The sequence below is a fragment of the Lepisosteus oculatus genome, chromosome 4, assembly GCF_040954835.1.
Source record: "Lepisosteus oculatus isolate fLepOcu1 chromosome 4, fLepOcu1.hap2, whole genome shotgun sequence".
In the NCBI taxonomy this organism is placed as follows: domain Eukaryota; kingdom Metazoa; phylum Chordata; class Actinopteri; order Semionotiformes; family Lepisosteidae; genus Lepisosteus; species Lepisosteus oculatus.
In genome coordinates this window covers 48,262,343-48,277,422 of record NC_090699.1, presented here as the reverse complement: position 1 = coordinate 48,277,422, position 15,080 = coordinate 48,262,343, and the positions used below count along the sequence as shown (strand labels likewise).

General features: G+C 35.6%; 1 protein-coding gene across 1 annotated transcript in view; it reads right to left on the bottom strand.

The window, feature by feature from the left end:
* The window catches only part of ptprga (protein tyrosine phosphatase receptor type Ga), a 259,162-nt gene that overhangs the window by 197,689 nt on the left and 46,393 nt on the right, over positions 1-15,080 (bottom strand). Inside the window, exon 2 of the mRNA XM_015347265.2 lies at positions 13,631-13,735. Coding sequence (XP_015202751.2) covers positions 13,631-13,735 — 105 coding nt within the window. The remainder of the gene's footprint in view (positions 1-13,630; positions 13,736-15,080) is intronic.

Here is a 15,080-nt window from a genome sequence, read left to right as displayed (position 1 = left end):
AAATAATTATTTCTTCACATGTTAAAAAAGAGGGACCTCCAGGAAAAATTGTTCCCCTACAGAAATGCAAAGTGCTTAACCTTTGAAGAAGGATGTTGATAAAGACTAAAACTGAGCTCTGCCACACTTAGACTAAGTAAAGGCCTCATACATACATAAAAAAATGCAGGAAATTACTTAATACTACACAACCTGTTTGGTCACCAATATTATAAATTCTTAAATTGAAAACTCAGTTGGAAATTTTTCAAGATAAAAAAAACTTCTTTTCATCAGTGAACCTTTGCTTAAAATGTTTCTAATAAGCTGTAAAAATGTGCATGCATGGTTAATTCCTACTTTATTTACACCTGAGGGTAGAATTAATCAAAGACCATCCCACTGGGAATAACGCTCCCTGTGAATGATCAAAGGTTTTATAGCCAAAAGGAAATTTCATGGAACTGAGACTGATTAAACTCTTTCCACTCATCATCCTAGGCTATTCCCAGTTTGGCTGTCTTACCTGTTGGTTACATCTCAATTTTAGATCTATCATTTAAAAAGCCAAGGCTGACAGGGAAAGAATTCTCATTTAAAGTCTTGACCTAGTGATGTGAAGTATTAATTTAATTTCTAAGTATTGTTAAGGGGCTTTTTACCATGCCTGAATTCAGTGTCCTTCATGTAATAAAGACATTTGCTTTTCTTTCAGAAATATAAATATACTTGTATTTACAAAACACCTTTCACGGCAACAAAGAAAATCAAGGCTCTTTACAACAGTGCTCCAGGCAAACTAACTAGTCAGCCAATGTTTAATCTGAAACACTGCAGCCTGGCTTTTTCAACATACCACACTGGAGCTACATCACTGAAACAGATCCCTGAAAGGGCAAACAAGTGATACGGTGGGACTTAAGAGAATACCAAAGGCCTTTGATTTAGCTGCTCATCCAAAGGACGTTTGTAGCATAAGCACGTATGGACAACAGCACAGCTCCCTCTGAAAAGACAAGCTGTGAATACTTCATGAATTCCTCCTCAGAGTGCTGATAAAGTCTGTGTTTCATCCAAAGATGAAATAAACTTATCACAGCTGGTGTATCGTTTTGCTAGGAGGAGTGTTACCTTTCTATATATGTATAGCATTTTACATTTTAACAGGAGCATTAAAAAAAGCAGACGGGCCTCCTCTCTTTAACATACATCACTTATGTTGCTAGTAGCCAATGGATCCAAGGACTCCAAGCTATTACTTGAAAGAAACTAGGGTAGTGGCTTCAACAACATGACTGGGCAACTCATTCCATATTCCCACAGCCCTTTGGGTTCAAGAGCCTCCTGTTGTTATAGGATCACATCTAGTTTTGAATTGAATGAAGGCACGGTACGGACTTAAAAAAATGGATAGGTAGCTTGTTCCTTACTCCCACAATCCTGTTAAGAATAGCTTACCCAGTTTTAACAGCACTTCCCTTGAGTTTCTATTTGAGTCTTTTGGAACATTTCGCTCATGTTTCTAAAAAAAACTCAATTGGATTTATTTTGTCAATGGCTCTGAGCATTTTCAATACTTGATTCAAATCCCAAGTAGACAGAAGGAACTTCATCTTTTTATTTGAAATTGTTACACACAGGACTGCCCTTTGACCTTTGGAATGAGTTAGAGCTTAATACTGCATTACAATTTGAATGTAATATACCTTGATTTTTACTGTTAATTTACTATGGGCTTTTATCCAATGCAAGTTGTATTCAAATGCAACACCTTCACTAGAGTCTCTATTTCCATTTTATTTCTTTCCAACAGTGTCAAGGACAGAGGAGCCAACCCTGGCAACAAATCCACTTTTAACTTACAGTACCTATAACAAAGTCAATCAACAGAATTCAGGTTTAAGATGCATCTCTGGAGCAGAAAATGTAAATGTGTCAACCCAAACAGCTAAGTCTTCAAGCTTTATGTTTCACACCTCATATTTATATATGTATGTTTTTACTACTTGTATCCAATATTCCAGTATTCCACTTGTATTTGCCTCATCTTAAATTTTGCCTTTTCAAATTTTCTTTGCAACTTCTACAGTGCTTGTTAATCAATCAAAATAGAATATCTAATACAAATTTTATTAGCTTACTATGCCACAGTGTAGTACCTTTTATAAATCCATGCAGACTATTCCCTAGAATCTTATCACCTTACAGATGATTCACTAGTTTTGTACTAATTATTGTTTGCACAACTTTGCATGTAACGGTAGTAGGATTTAATAGTCTATAATTAACTTAATTGGGTTTTGTCACCCTTTTTATAGATTGGTGTTACGTTAATTTTTCAGGCAAAGGATATTAACCATGTCTTGAAACACTGCAGGGAGATTTTTGTTAACAGCCTATGAATAAAATCTTTCCTTTCATACATTTGGCAGAATACCGCCAGGGCCTCAAGATCTGTTTATCTTAAGTGCTTCTAGTATTTGCAATATGGATGGGATGAATTCTTTCTGTGCTTCTAGCTGAATATAGTTAAAATACTGCCATGTTTTTGCTATTGATTTTAATAGCATTTTACTTCTGGTAAAATGTCTCATTCCTTCATAGTATGCTTTCCTGAATTATAAACATCTGTTATGGACTTTACCTGTACAGTTTCAAAATCCACTATGAAGCACTCCACATTTCCTTAAGGATCACAGTTCCTTAATGGCTCTCTTCCTTCTGTTTGCCTTACTTTATCTTGATTGTTTAAAAAGATAAGATCAACACAGAAAAGATTATTTTTAAGGTATTTAAACTGAGATTCTTTTCTTAGGTATTTAAGAAAAGAAACTATTTGTAAACCATTTCAGTTTCTGCTGCCAGAAGTCCTACTGTTTAGTCCCAGTCTGTGTGAGAAAAATAAAAATCTCCCATGATACCCACTTGTTCTTTGACACAAACAGCATGCTCCTAATGTCCTTATATAAAGTGGGACTATATAATTATATATGAATTTGGTAGACTGCAGCATACGCCTTTGAATAATTTACATTCAGTTCTATATATGTGGTGTATTCACCCCATAATGTTTTCTTAATCTCCCTTTCAGGCATGTAATTTGAACTGTAGAAACATCATAAACACATGGTAATGTGATCACTAATTTCTTGTATTTTGCTCTTTATACAGGTACTTCTGGAATTTAGATATCAAATCTTAATTAACTGATCTTTGGACATTCTGTTTTAACTGTAATCCTAATGAATCACCCTTTCAGTTTTTTCCCCCTTTTCATTCTAGTTTAAAATGTTTTTGAATTTCTTCGTGGACCCTTGTATCAAGCTGACTGGTGACAGCTTCCTATATAATCCCTCACAAAACAGTACAGATTGGCTTTGGCTCCCTCTGTACATCACATCCTTAGGTTATGTTGATGGATTAACATTTCCAGTTGTTCAACTCAGTATGGTCAAGCTATTAATTAATTACCTTTCAATTTCAATTAGATTTTGCAAGGTACTTCTTATTTAGGAACATGCTCAGAAAAAAGAAAATTCACAAAAACAAAGCTTCATTAGGGGAAGAAAAAATTACTTAACTAGGAGAATGAGTATTATAAGGAAAATCTGCTGCCAGGCGGACACATGTTGTCTTAGATGTCAGGTGATGTGAATTGTGCATCCCAGCCTCATAAATGATCTCATCACATCATGTAGGTTTCAATGTGACCTACATGGTTAATTTAAAAAATGCTATGCACATAGCAAGTAAAATGAAATGTGTTCTAGGTCAGAATATAAAATGGAGAGATTACTCAAAGAGTACAAAGTCCCGTTCAGCTACAGACAGATATTGGCCATACAACAAATTGCACAATTACTGCAGAGGTGCAGTAGAAGATATGCTGGTCTATTTGTAAACAGCTTGGCTGCAGTACATTTCTATGTGTATTATTTAAAAAAAAAAGATAAAGTTAGCAATTTTAACAGAGGATGTAACCCTGTTTAAAGATTTCATGCCAAAGCAGTAAAATTACGTTGCATATATCACCTTATTTTATGTAAACTACACTTTATAAAATTCATATACCTGTACTGTACCAAAGAGGATCAGCTGTCATTAAAAAAGCGAGCTTCGCTCATCAAAAAAGAAAACAGTGAATATATACAAGTTGCAATTCTTTAGGTTTCTACTTCATTAGCTTTTACTGAGCCTAGTGAATTTTGGAAGAGACTACCACCTGCATACAGTATGTAGGTAACGTAAGAGATGTGAAGGGACAGAGCTCTTCAGTAGGAAAGAAGCCAAAATATAGATTCATAAAGAGCACAGGTGATCAACCATTTGAACAGATGGAGCCACAGTGAGAACAGAATACTATTCAAGAAACCAAACATCCTGAAATTGTGCTCTAAGCATCTATCTTCTAGAAAAAAACTCAAAACGAATTCCACACACAATGAAGAAATGCCTCATCAATATGCTCAGTCAGGCAAGCATTTTGTTTTTATTCTTTTAGATCACTACAGTACACGTTATTAATAAACATTTAGATGCTTAAGCACGGCTGCCCTTCTTCATTTTGAATGTTGAGAAAAAATTACATTTAAGGCAAGGGAATTCTGAATTTCAATGGAGTCACTTCAAATTCTACTTACCCACACCAATGTAGTAGTCGCGTTCAAACAGGAGTTAGCAATTAGTAGTCAAAGGAATGAAAAATGCTAATTTCACAAACTCTCAAAGAAGGATAAGACAGACAGTTTTATATTATACGGACATATGATTTACCGTAAGGATTCTTGAGCCAAAGCCAAAATATAACTGAAAAGCCTGCAACATTATTATGTTAAAACCATGTGACTAATTCTAAAATTTCTTTTTAGAAATGTGCTTATCATCTAAAGCAATTGTATGTGTAAAATGTATGAAATATTAATATTTTAAAGGTGTCCGCATTCCCCATTTTACTTAACTGCCTTTCTGCAGAAAATAAAAAAATACAGACTAGATTAGTCATTTAACAAACATATTATGAACTATTACAATTCTATATGATTACTTAATTTTTTTCACAGGTAGAAGGCCATCTTTGAACTTCCTAAAGTCAAGATGAGAGTCACAGGCTTAGAATAAGAGGGATGCTTTACTGGGCCTATGATTATTATTAATATGGAATCTTCCTTTTACTTATTCTTTCTTCATTCAGTTCCTATGGCAACCAACTAAAAAGCTATACATTTCCCCATCAAGAACAGTACATCAAAAACAATGTTGCTCTGTAATACATTTGGAATCTCCAGGGTCATTCTTAGAGAGAATGTTGTTAGTATGCTAGCTCACTTAAAGCAAAGTTCTGTAAAGTGGGGATACTCTACACCACAATGTAACAGCTGTAGGAAAGAAAACTAGTAGTCTACACAGGGTTGGGATTTTAATCTCCATCCACTTAACTCTACAGAAAATTAGCACATGAAGAGCTTCAATCTGGCCAAGCAAAATATACAATTTCTTTGTCATGGATATGATGATCTGAACTTATCATACATTGGTGCATGTCGAGATGTACAATAAAGATATACACGGAAACCCAGATCTGAAACCCAGGCTACTGCAAAACTAAACTCAGAGACATTGCAATCAGGATTCAGCAAATATCAGATTGGGAGAGCATTTTGGCAGTACCCAAGGCAACTACTGCTAAGTACATAAACTTAAATTATGCCCACTTTGATACATTTTAGAGTGGTCATGAAAATATACCTGACAGACATGAAGCAAATTCAAGACAGGTTTCAATGGCTGATTGGTTACAAATTTGGAAACCAGTGTACAATCTGCCATAGAGCATCAGTTGTATACATGCAGTGGCTTCTTAGTCAGAGTAGTATTATTTATGCCTCAGCTAAAAAAGCATAAAAAAACACTTTTTAGAACAGAACAGGGATTCCATATGCCTGCTTGTTTTCTTTCCATCTGAGCTCTTGACTTAATTGAATCTTTAATTAATTGAACATGTGACTTGAGTGAAACCTTTACAAGTGTTATTTCTACTCAAATGCTAGAGATCGTAAGTTACTGCTGAAACAAACCAGTTTAAAGGCAAACCTCAACATGATTAGGAACTGAAGTTCAAATGAATCATACTGTTATGTGAATTAAGAGTTCAGTTATGTAAAGGTGACCTCAGTTGTTTAATTGTTTAAAGTTTAATTGTTTCCTGATTACTTGGTGCTGAAATTTGCATTACATTAGGTATATGAAAATGTTATGTTATACTTCTGTTTTAATTTTCAGCTACCAACATTTCTCATTAGTTGTGAAATTCCATATCAATATTCCATATTAAGTGGATTTAGACATGCACAGTATAGAAATAAATTAAATGAAGCAATCATTTCACTAACATCTAATGCATCACAAGTGTCACCTACTGATCATCTCTGGCCAGTGAATTACATAAGGCAACACACCACACTACTTTTACCGTATTTGGAAGAAATACCGCGTGTTATGAGTGGCTACATCTGTATGTATGCCACAGCTATACCCTAAGCACGTCAGTGAAATATCATTTTAATTACTTAAATTTTGGTATGAAGCTAAGCAAATCAAGGTTGCTGGGTACAGATAAAATCACTGCAGCCATGGGTGGATCTCTTCCCTCCAAATATGACTTCCCAAACCTCTTTCCCAGTACACTGGGAACAAGGGGTACACTGATCTGTAGGAGGGCCCATCCTTTGAATAATAAACTGATCTTTTGAATGATAAACTGAATACTTTGTTATTTAAGGATGGTATGTTGCTTTTCAAACTAATGTGTTTGAAAAGCACATGTGTTTGATCCTGGGTAAACTTAATTCTGGTTATGTCCATTGTTTTTACCTAAAATAAGCCTCTAAATGCAAAAAGTCAAATTCCTAATAAGAGAAATTGTATATGGCCAATAAAGTGATCTCTTATCTCTCTTTATTAAATTGTTGAAGCAACGTCTCTCTTCATGGCCTAATCTGCTGGCAGTTGAGCTGTTGGTGCGCAATGGCTGCCACGCACCAGGCAGGGGCCATAGTCCAGCGTTGGCTAAAGTTTCGCCATGTGTGAAAAGTGCATTGGGATCCTTTGGGATGAATGAAAGCAATTATTATTTATTACTGGAAAATGCTTCTCTCTTCAACTCACGCAGCACTCTAGCTCATCTTTCATTCCATCATTCCGTCATGTTGGATGAGTACTAAATTAATCATTATACACCATTTTCTGTTTCAGAGATTCAGACCTAATGGTTTGAGCTACTAACTTCTAATATTTGGCACACTCTCAGCTGACTGCTGCCTTGTGAAAAAAGTCTGGGAAACATTAATTTGCCTTGTGTATTTATCAAATAAAGTACATTATATATTTATTTTATTACACTATGTACTTTAGGGGTTCATTTAGATAAATGGGGATAGAGGAATGTCTTATGCTACTAATAATGTTTTGACAATGAGCATTATGTTGCTGTAAGGGGGAGTCTGACTTAATTCCTTGCTTTAGAGACCTTCAGACCTACAGTACAAGCTGTAACATAGCACTTGCTTCTACAAATGTGCTCACTGCAGCAGTGTTCTCAATTACTGGTTTTGTGTTTCTGGTTTGCATCTCTGAATTTAATAGTTTACTTCAGACTTACAGCATGTCTCAGAAAGATCACAATGTAGAAAAAAAATGTATCTTCAAACACCTCAAAACTGGCATTAGAATGCTTCCTACAGACAGTTAAGACTGAGCTCAGTGATCTGTTGCAATGTAGGGCAGAATATATTGTGCACAGGGAATTTCAGTAATACTGCTTCTGCACAAGTAGACCAAGTCACTTGTTAGCACTTAAATTAAAATCTAATGTTGCTTGTTCAACCACTCAAGTTATTTAATGCCTGTAAAAATGTCTGATCTCCCTCATGCTAAATAAACTTTTCATATATTTTACTTTGGATTACTACTTCCTCATTGGACACATTTCAGCTTGCTCCTATGTTTTACAAAATCTCACCATATTATGAACAGAAGACGCAGCAGAAAGCACTGTACATTTCTCTTGCCAAATTAAAATCAGCAAAATTAAGAGGCAAAGTTCCAGATAAAGATGGTATTCCATATGAACTGCTACTAACATTCTGGATTTACTGAAACCAATCTTGCTTGAAATTCAGCACTCTCAGGAATTGATAAAGGTGTTTTTCATTACAATCAAAATCAGAGCCACAGACTGCCTTGGCTCTTGACTCCCCCTAGGGAAAACCCAAAAGCCCAGCAAGAACAGTTTAACATATTTCATTCATTTTTGTTTTGGAAAAATTTAATTCAAGTTTTTGAAGTCAAGATGGCACAAAATTTCTTTATATGTAAGTAGGTGCTCTTTGTGATCCGAGTCACTGGCCTGGAAAGCACAAATTGTGCATGCAAAGGGGTTAATTTGTCAAAGAAGGGTACATTTCTGATCCAAAAAAAAATCATTCATCAGATAGTCTGGCAGTAAGTTCTGTACAGGGAATATAAGAACAACAGAACAAAGTAAGCCATAAATTTCAAAATTCTACCAGGTATCAAGTAAGTCTTTAATGATAAATTAAGAAAAACATGATGCATAAACATTGCAAATCATACATTTGTATAAACAATAGTTTTTTTTTGTGATGCCCAGTACATACTTCTGATGTTGAATGATTATATTCTGGTGAAGTGCTGTTTCCAATAGCCACATATTCAATCACACCTTTTTATGAAAACACTCAGAAAGAAAAATATGTCTTTGCTAACCAGAAATATGAAGTTTTGGAAGTTGTCTCCCCATATACAGTATATGAGGAACAAACTGACTTCTATGATTCAGTAGCAGAATAAAACAACTCAGAAGTTTATTCAGAAGCTCAGCTGACTTTGCTATGGGAATGAAACACTTTCCAAAAGTGTTTTCATCCTTTTTTAAGAGCAATTTGGGGTGAAACCATTCTTAAGGAAGTTTTTCATTAAAAAAATTAATGACTTTACAAAATTGCAGACAATCTCAGAATGAGAAGAAAAAATATCACTATTCTTTTTTTCAAAGGCAATATGCAATAAAGTAAAATCCATATGATATTTTTTCTAATACGATTCAAAAGCCTGCGAGCACCCAACCCAAAAGCCAGTGTTAAATTGCCTCTCTAAGTCGATAAAATGGACAAGAGACACATTTTCTACCTTTTAAATTAAAGTTCAACTTCTATTTATGCGAGTACAGCTGAAAGGCACAATGGCTTTAAAATTAATATCCACAGAATTAAAAAAAGGCATTACAGTAAAATGCCACAGCAATAATGATTTTCTTAAGTGGAAAAATAGAGAACTTTCCATTAATGTAAATTTTTAAAACCACAACAATGTCTAACAGAAAACTATAGATTTGCACAATGCATATACTGTATTTTTATTGATTTGGCCTTAGTTCTGTACTCAGTTTACACTTAGTTCTCCTTTCTGTGGATTATTTTAAATTAAAGACAAAAGTGTTTTAAAGCAAACCTATTTTAGTCTTTTATTTCACTCTTTTATTTAAAAATAAAATGAAACCAAACCAACATCTTTTAAGGCAGAACATTTGTTTTTCAAAGTATGTCTTAGTTATTGCAGTTTCATGGCAGAAATATGAAAAATGCTATTAAAAACTGCCACATGTTATTGTGTATTGGGATAATCACTTACATTCTATCATATTAAGATGTGTTCCCAATAGTAAAACTGCTGAACCAAAGGATAGTACTCCCTTTTTCTCCCTTTTGTTCCTGTTGAAGTCTAGATGAAGCTACCCAACAATGTTGCTAAAGCTGATCCCTGCCCAAACTACTCTCAAGAAATGAGTAAATAAAATCCTTGGATCGATTAGATACTAGCCAACATGGACCAAATTCCTCCTCTTGTTTGTAACATCGTAATTGTTGTTACTGCTTTTTCGTTAAGAGGAATCCTCCATCCACAAAGTCTTGTAAAACAAAACAAAAATAAATGTACATACAGGTTAAGTACAAGAAACAATCATGCAGGAAACTATAAAATAAAAATAAATTTATAAAATGACAATGACTTAGAACAAGCTGGAGAAGCCACAGAAAATGAAGATGAAAAGGTGGATAACCCTGCTGGTATGTATTCCATATTTTCAGTGAATGAGTGCTATTAGCATCTTTTAGTACCAGTTAGAGAATTAAAAACATTAGTGCAATACTGTGCAAGCATTGCTGAGGAATATAGTTGAGAGCTGGAGGATCAGTGGTACTAAGCAGACAAGTCTCAAGCAGGTGCCTAAAGGCGGTGAGGGACTGAGCTGTGTCAATTTTGTGACGCTCATTTCACCAGTGAATGAACAGGCAGGGGGTACAGACAGCCTGGGGGAGGAGGAAGAGCATGGAATGCAGGAAGGGGTGTTGGGAGAGATAATTCACGCAGGAGCAGAGTGGCTGAGACAGCAACAGGTGAGAAATGGAGATCTGAACTGGGATGTGTGCCGTAATGGTGAAGGACTGGAAAAAAACTAAGCAGCAGAAGAAAAGACACGATGAGCCGTAGAATTCTTGATTTCACAGCTTATGGATTTTTCATCAAGGATAAGAGTGATGTTCAATAAGAGAAGTTAAGACAGCTAACTAAAGAGATGTTAATTCAAAGACTCTAAATGTACAACTGCTGAATCCAAGATGGCATGGAAGGGAATGCTCATACTGCAATTTCATCAAGCACAAAATAGCAAAAGGATACTTAAAATGGATACTGTGTGCACTAAGTGTTAAAATTATGGTACATGAAAAATCTGCAATTATAATTAAAACAGCTTGGAGAAGTCCCCGGCTTAGTCTTTGTGTTGCATAGAAAACTGCCAATGAGGGAATATCCCCAAAGCAATACTTCTGCATTAAAAGCTGGAGCTCTGAATAATGGAGAAAAAAAACACCCAAAACGATAGCAAGCAATGTAATCACATCTCCGGGGCTTTGCTATAATGTCCTCTCAGATTTATCTAATGGGAACTGGAAAACCCAAGGAGGTGTCATTCCATGAGCCAAAACATGCGTTTCCACAAGCTTCTTTCCTGCAGCACTTGTCAGGGCCTTTACTTTCATCATGTCCTGAAGCCAAATCACTCCGTGTTTGCTCACAGCTGTGTGCTACACCACAAACAGGACACTTCAACTTTCAAATTTTGCCATTTGGCATTTACTTGAAACAATCAAGAAAACTATGAAAAAATATTTTGCACAGCACAATTTGAAGAGGACATCCTGATTTCAAGCCTCACGAGCAACTCCTGAAAGATTACATTAGCTTACCTAAGGAGCAAGTTAAACAACCCCACTACGATGTTCTTTTCCGTCAGAGAAGGGAACATCCCTTTTCAGTTTATACATGAAAACTCTGTTGTCCAGCTCAAGTGAAGCCAACAGTACCAAAACCTTTCCAGTTTTGTTTTCTTAGATTTGTTTGAATGTATGTTTATCATCTAGAATTCATAACGAGATTACTAAGAAAGAAAGCCTTCTAATTATGTGTGCCTGTGTAGAAAGTCACATAGGCTGAAAATGGAAATATTCCTCTAGAGGAAAAAAAAATCATCTTTCTTTTTCATGCATTAATCTTGTACAATAATTCACTATTTTTAGTCTAATGTATTTTTAATGTAAATGTTATTCATAATCAACAACAGTTACCAAGCAGAGGTCCTGGTTGCACTATTCATCACTACCTTTACAAGAAACAATTGTAGAAGCAAGAGCTTCTACATGCCTGTTTGTTTCCCAATAAATAGGAGACCAAAGATCAATTACAGAGTTACCAATTAAATAAGCTGAGTTAGTCTTGCATGTAGAAATATAATAGTCACATTTTCTTCTTTGACATGGGCAGGTTTATTATTGCCAAGAAGTGACAACAGCATCACTATGCATTCTACTTCAATACATCATTTAGAAAATGTAAAACACCATGGCAGGTTGTTCATGACATATTTAATATAAATGCGATACATGGTCTATTAAAAAAGACTTTAACAAGACTGTTTAATTTTTTTTAAAGGTTGAGATTTGCATCAAACTCCTGTCCCACTTCAGTCATTTACATGTATCTAGGAGTCAACATCATTACTCTTTTAAAGGCCCCTTCATCACATTTCATGACTCAACTCTGCTTAATTAATCTGACAGAGTTGCTGCAATCAAAGGAGTAAATTATGTAGCCCTGCATCCCTCTTGTAATAGTCTATCTCATCTACACAGTGTGTGAATGCTCATTTAAAAGGGGGTCTAAAAAATAAAATATTGTTGCTTCCCTGTATTAATTTAAATTTTAACTCCATGTTGATTGGTAATACACTGACAATTCAAAATACTTTTTTTCAGCTAACTGCAGCTTTAACATTTTTCACTCCCCCTACCTCAGTGCAGTTCATTTGTCAGTCACACATGCAAAGTAATGTCCTAATTAGTTTTCACTAATCAGATTGTTTTGTGGGCAATTGACAACTGTGGAGTCACTATCTTCCGTGCACAAAACAAATTGTCCACTTTCCCTAGAAGCACAGCAGATTTATCAATAGACAGAATAATGCACTAAGTCTATAGATAAGGTGTAATTACAGATCCTGTCTATACATTGTTTTGGGGTTTTTAACCTAGCAAAACTCAAAAGAATAAGAAGCCAGAGGTTATTATTTTTATGTGAAAAACACTGAATAATATTATTCAATGAGAAATAATTAGGGACTCCTGGATTTACAAATAAATCTTGAAATTAATTTTCCACAGAACTGCAGTATTCATAATTAAATACTGGATGTTCTGCAAGTGCTTCAGATGAAGGCTTTTTAGGTAATGGATCAAGACAGCCTAATTCTGCTGATGCAATAACCATTTGATACAGCCTTTCTTAAACACTACATTGAAAGACCTGCAGCCTTCACTATACCTTGCTTAATTCTGTGCTCTGAGGAGCAATTCCTGGGGAATGCATGGACATTTGTGGCTAAATCATTTAAATTTCAAATAGTAATTCACAGAAATCTGCTTTTGTTTTGGTGTGCAGTAGCCAACTTGTCAGCACAGGTTGAAGGTTCAAGCCATCATACTTTAGAGAATGTTAGGTTTGACAGCTAGGGCTATAACATTCTGGCTCAACAATAAACAGGTGCAATTCGGTCTGCAAGTGCTTCTTGATTAGCAAAAGGGCAAAATCCTAAAGCAGTATCTGGAGACTGAAGCATTTCATTATTCATGGAAAACTGTCAGGCTTTATACATTTTTTAAACACCCATCACTTAAAATATAGCAGATAAAGTGCAATTATAACAGACATTCTGTAAGTAAAATAAATATTTAAATAAATAAAATAAAGATCATTGAGACCCCAAGGCGTGGTGGCAAAGTAAAAGATTAATGCTTCTCTTTGCCAAATATAGCTCTGAGGGACAACAAAAGTCACTTTTTCTCCAAAGAAACATTCATAAAATAAAAACCCAACGAGTCCCTGAGGCTAGAACTCAGAAAAAAGGAGGAGAGAGAGAAAAAATGAACACAAACACCAGTGCACTAGAGGAGGCTGAGTTCATAATCTCCACCACCAGAGACCCCTTCACGTGTCAGGCTGACAAAGTCTGTCTCACCTGAATAGGCCCAGTAGGGGAGTCCAGCCACTCTCCTGTGTCGTATCCGAGCAGTTCTTCCATGCTCCACTCCTTGTAAAGATCCAAGCTGACCTTCTGTCAGAGCTGATAAAATTGAAAATTGTATTAGACAAGTAAATGGTATAGCATTTTAAATTTTAAATAAAAGCCAACTAATGTATTTAAACATAAGCAAGAAGAGGTGCTGCTTGTGCTAATGTACTGTAGCAGCTCAGTCAATGAACATTTATTCATCACTTAAATCTATCAGGACATTAACATGCTGAAACACACTAAAAGCTCTGCTCCGCATCCTCTGATGCTCAGACAGCAGTGTGTTTACAGTGGCACTTCTCACTTAGTTTCCACATCAGACAATTAAAAAACATACACAATTAGATTGACATAATTTCAATTTGAAATTTGCAGGTTATAAATTAAAAAAATGAGTTTTACATAACTGAAATGAAATTAATTTAACTGCGATTTGTCTTGGGCTGTATCCTAGCCGTTTACATCTTAAGCTGTATGCGCCTATAAGACAAAAGAGAAGAAAGGGCCGCAATTGTCAGATTGGATCACGAACAGTGCTCACTTGGGGGCGTCGTGATTCGATAGGGAATGAAAGCACTAGGCTGGAGTCGCTTGAGTCAGCTTCACCACGCGGGGAGTGGAATCTGTGGTGGCAGTACCTAGGGTTACTGCCATTCTGGATTTTTCCTGCCCACATATGACCCCCTGCAGCCATGGGGACAAATCAAGTTACAGGTGACGAAACGAGAACAAACAGGCTGCAAGGGAACTATGCTGGTTCAGGCAGCTTTGATTACATCTGTTAACTGCTCTTAAAAGAAGAGTCCATTTCACAGTAGGAAAAAAAAACCTCACAAGCACAAACAAAAGTTTTTACTAAGTAAGGCTCTTAACTTTGGTAACAAACTGCACATTTGGAACAGTATTCAGTTTATAAATCTATACTAATGAATAGATAGGAATAATATGCCTTTGAAGATTTGAACACTGACCCATACGTGTAGTTGTCATGATTCAGATGTGGGCGAAATCTATTTCAGACAAAACATGTCTCAACAGCTCTACCTACAAAAAGGTATCATCACCAAGTACAGCTAGGTAAAAAAAACACCTTAAAATTAATAGGTTCCTATGTGCAGGTGCCTGATCTTTTGCTTGTAGCTGTAACTGCATTCTCTCAATGACAAGTTTTTTTTTTCTTGGTTCTTTGGTATATCGGCTCTGACTCCACCATGAATGCCAATGAAGGCTCACTCTATGGCTTTTCTATGAATTACATTATTGATTCCCAATATTCCTTGAACAGAAAATTAAATTATGCAATACCAAGCTGTATTAAAGATCCTGCCCTAGCCCAAGTCACTCCAACTGCACGCCTGTGGGTTTTCTTGCTCACTTTGTTTCGAAAGTATTAAAA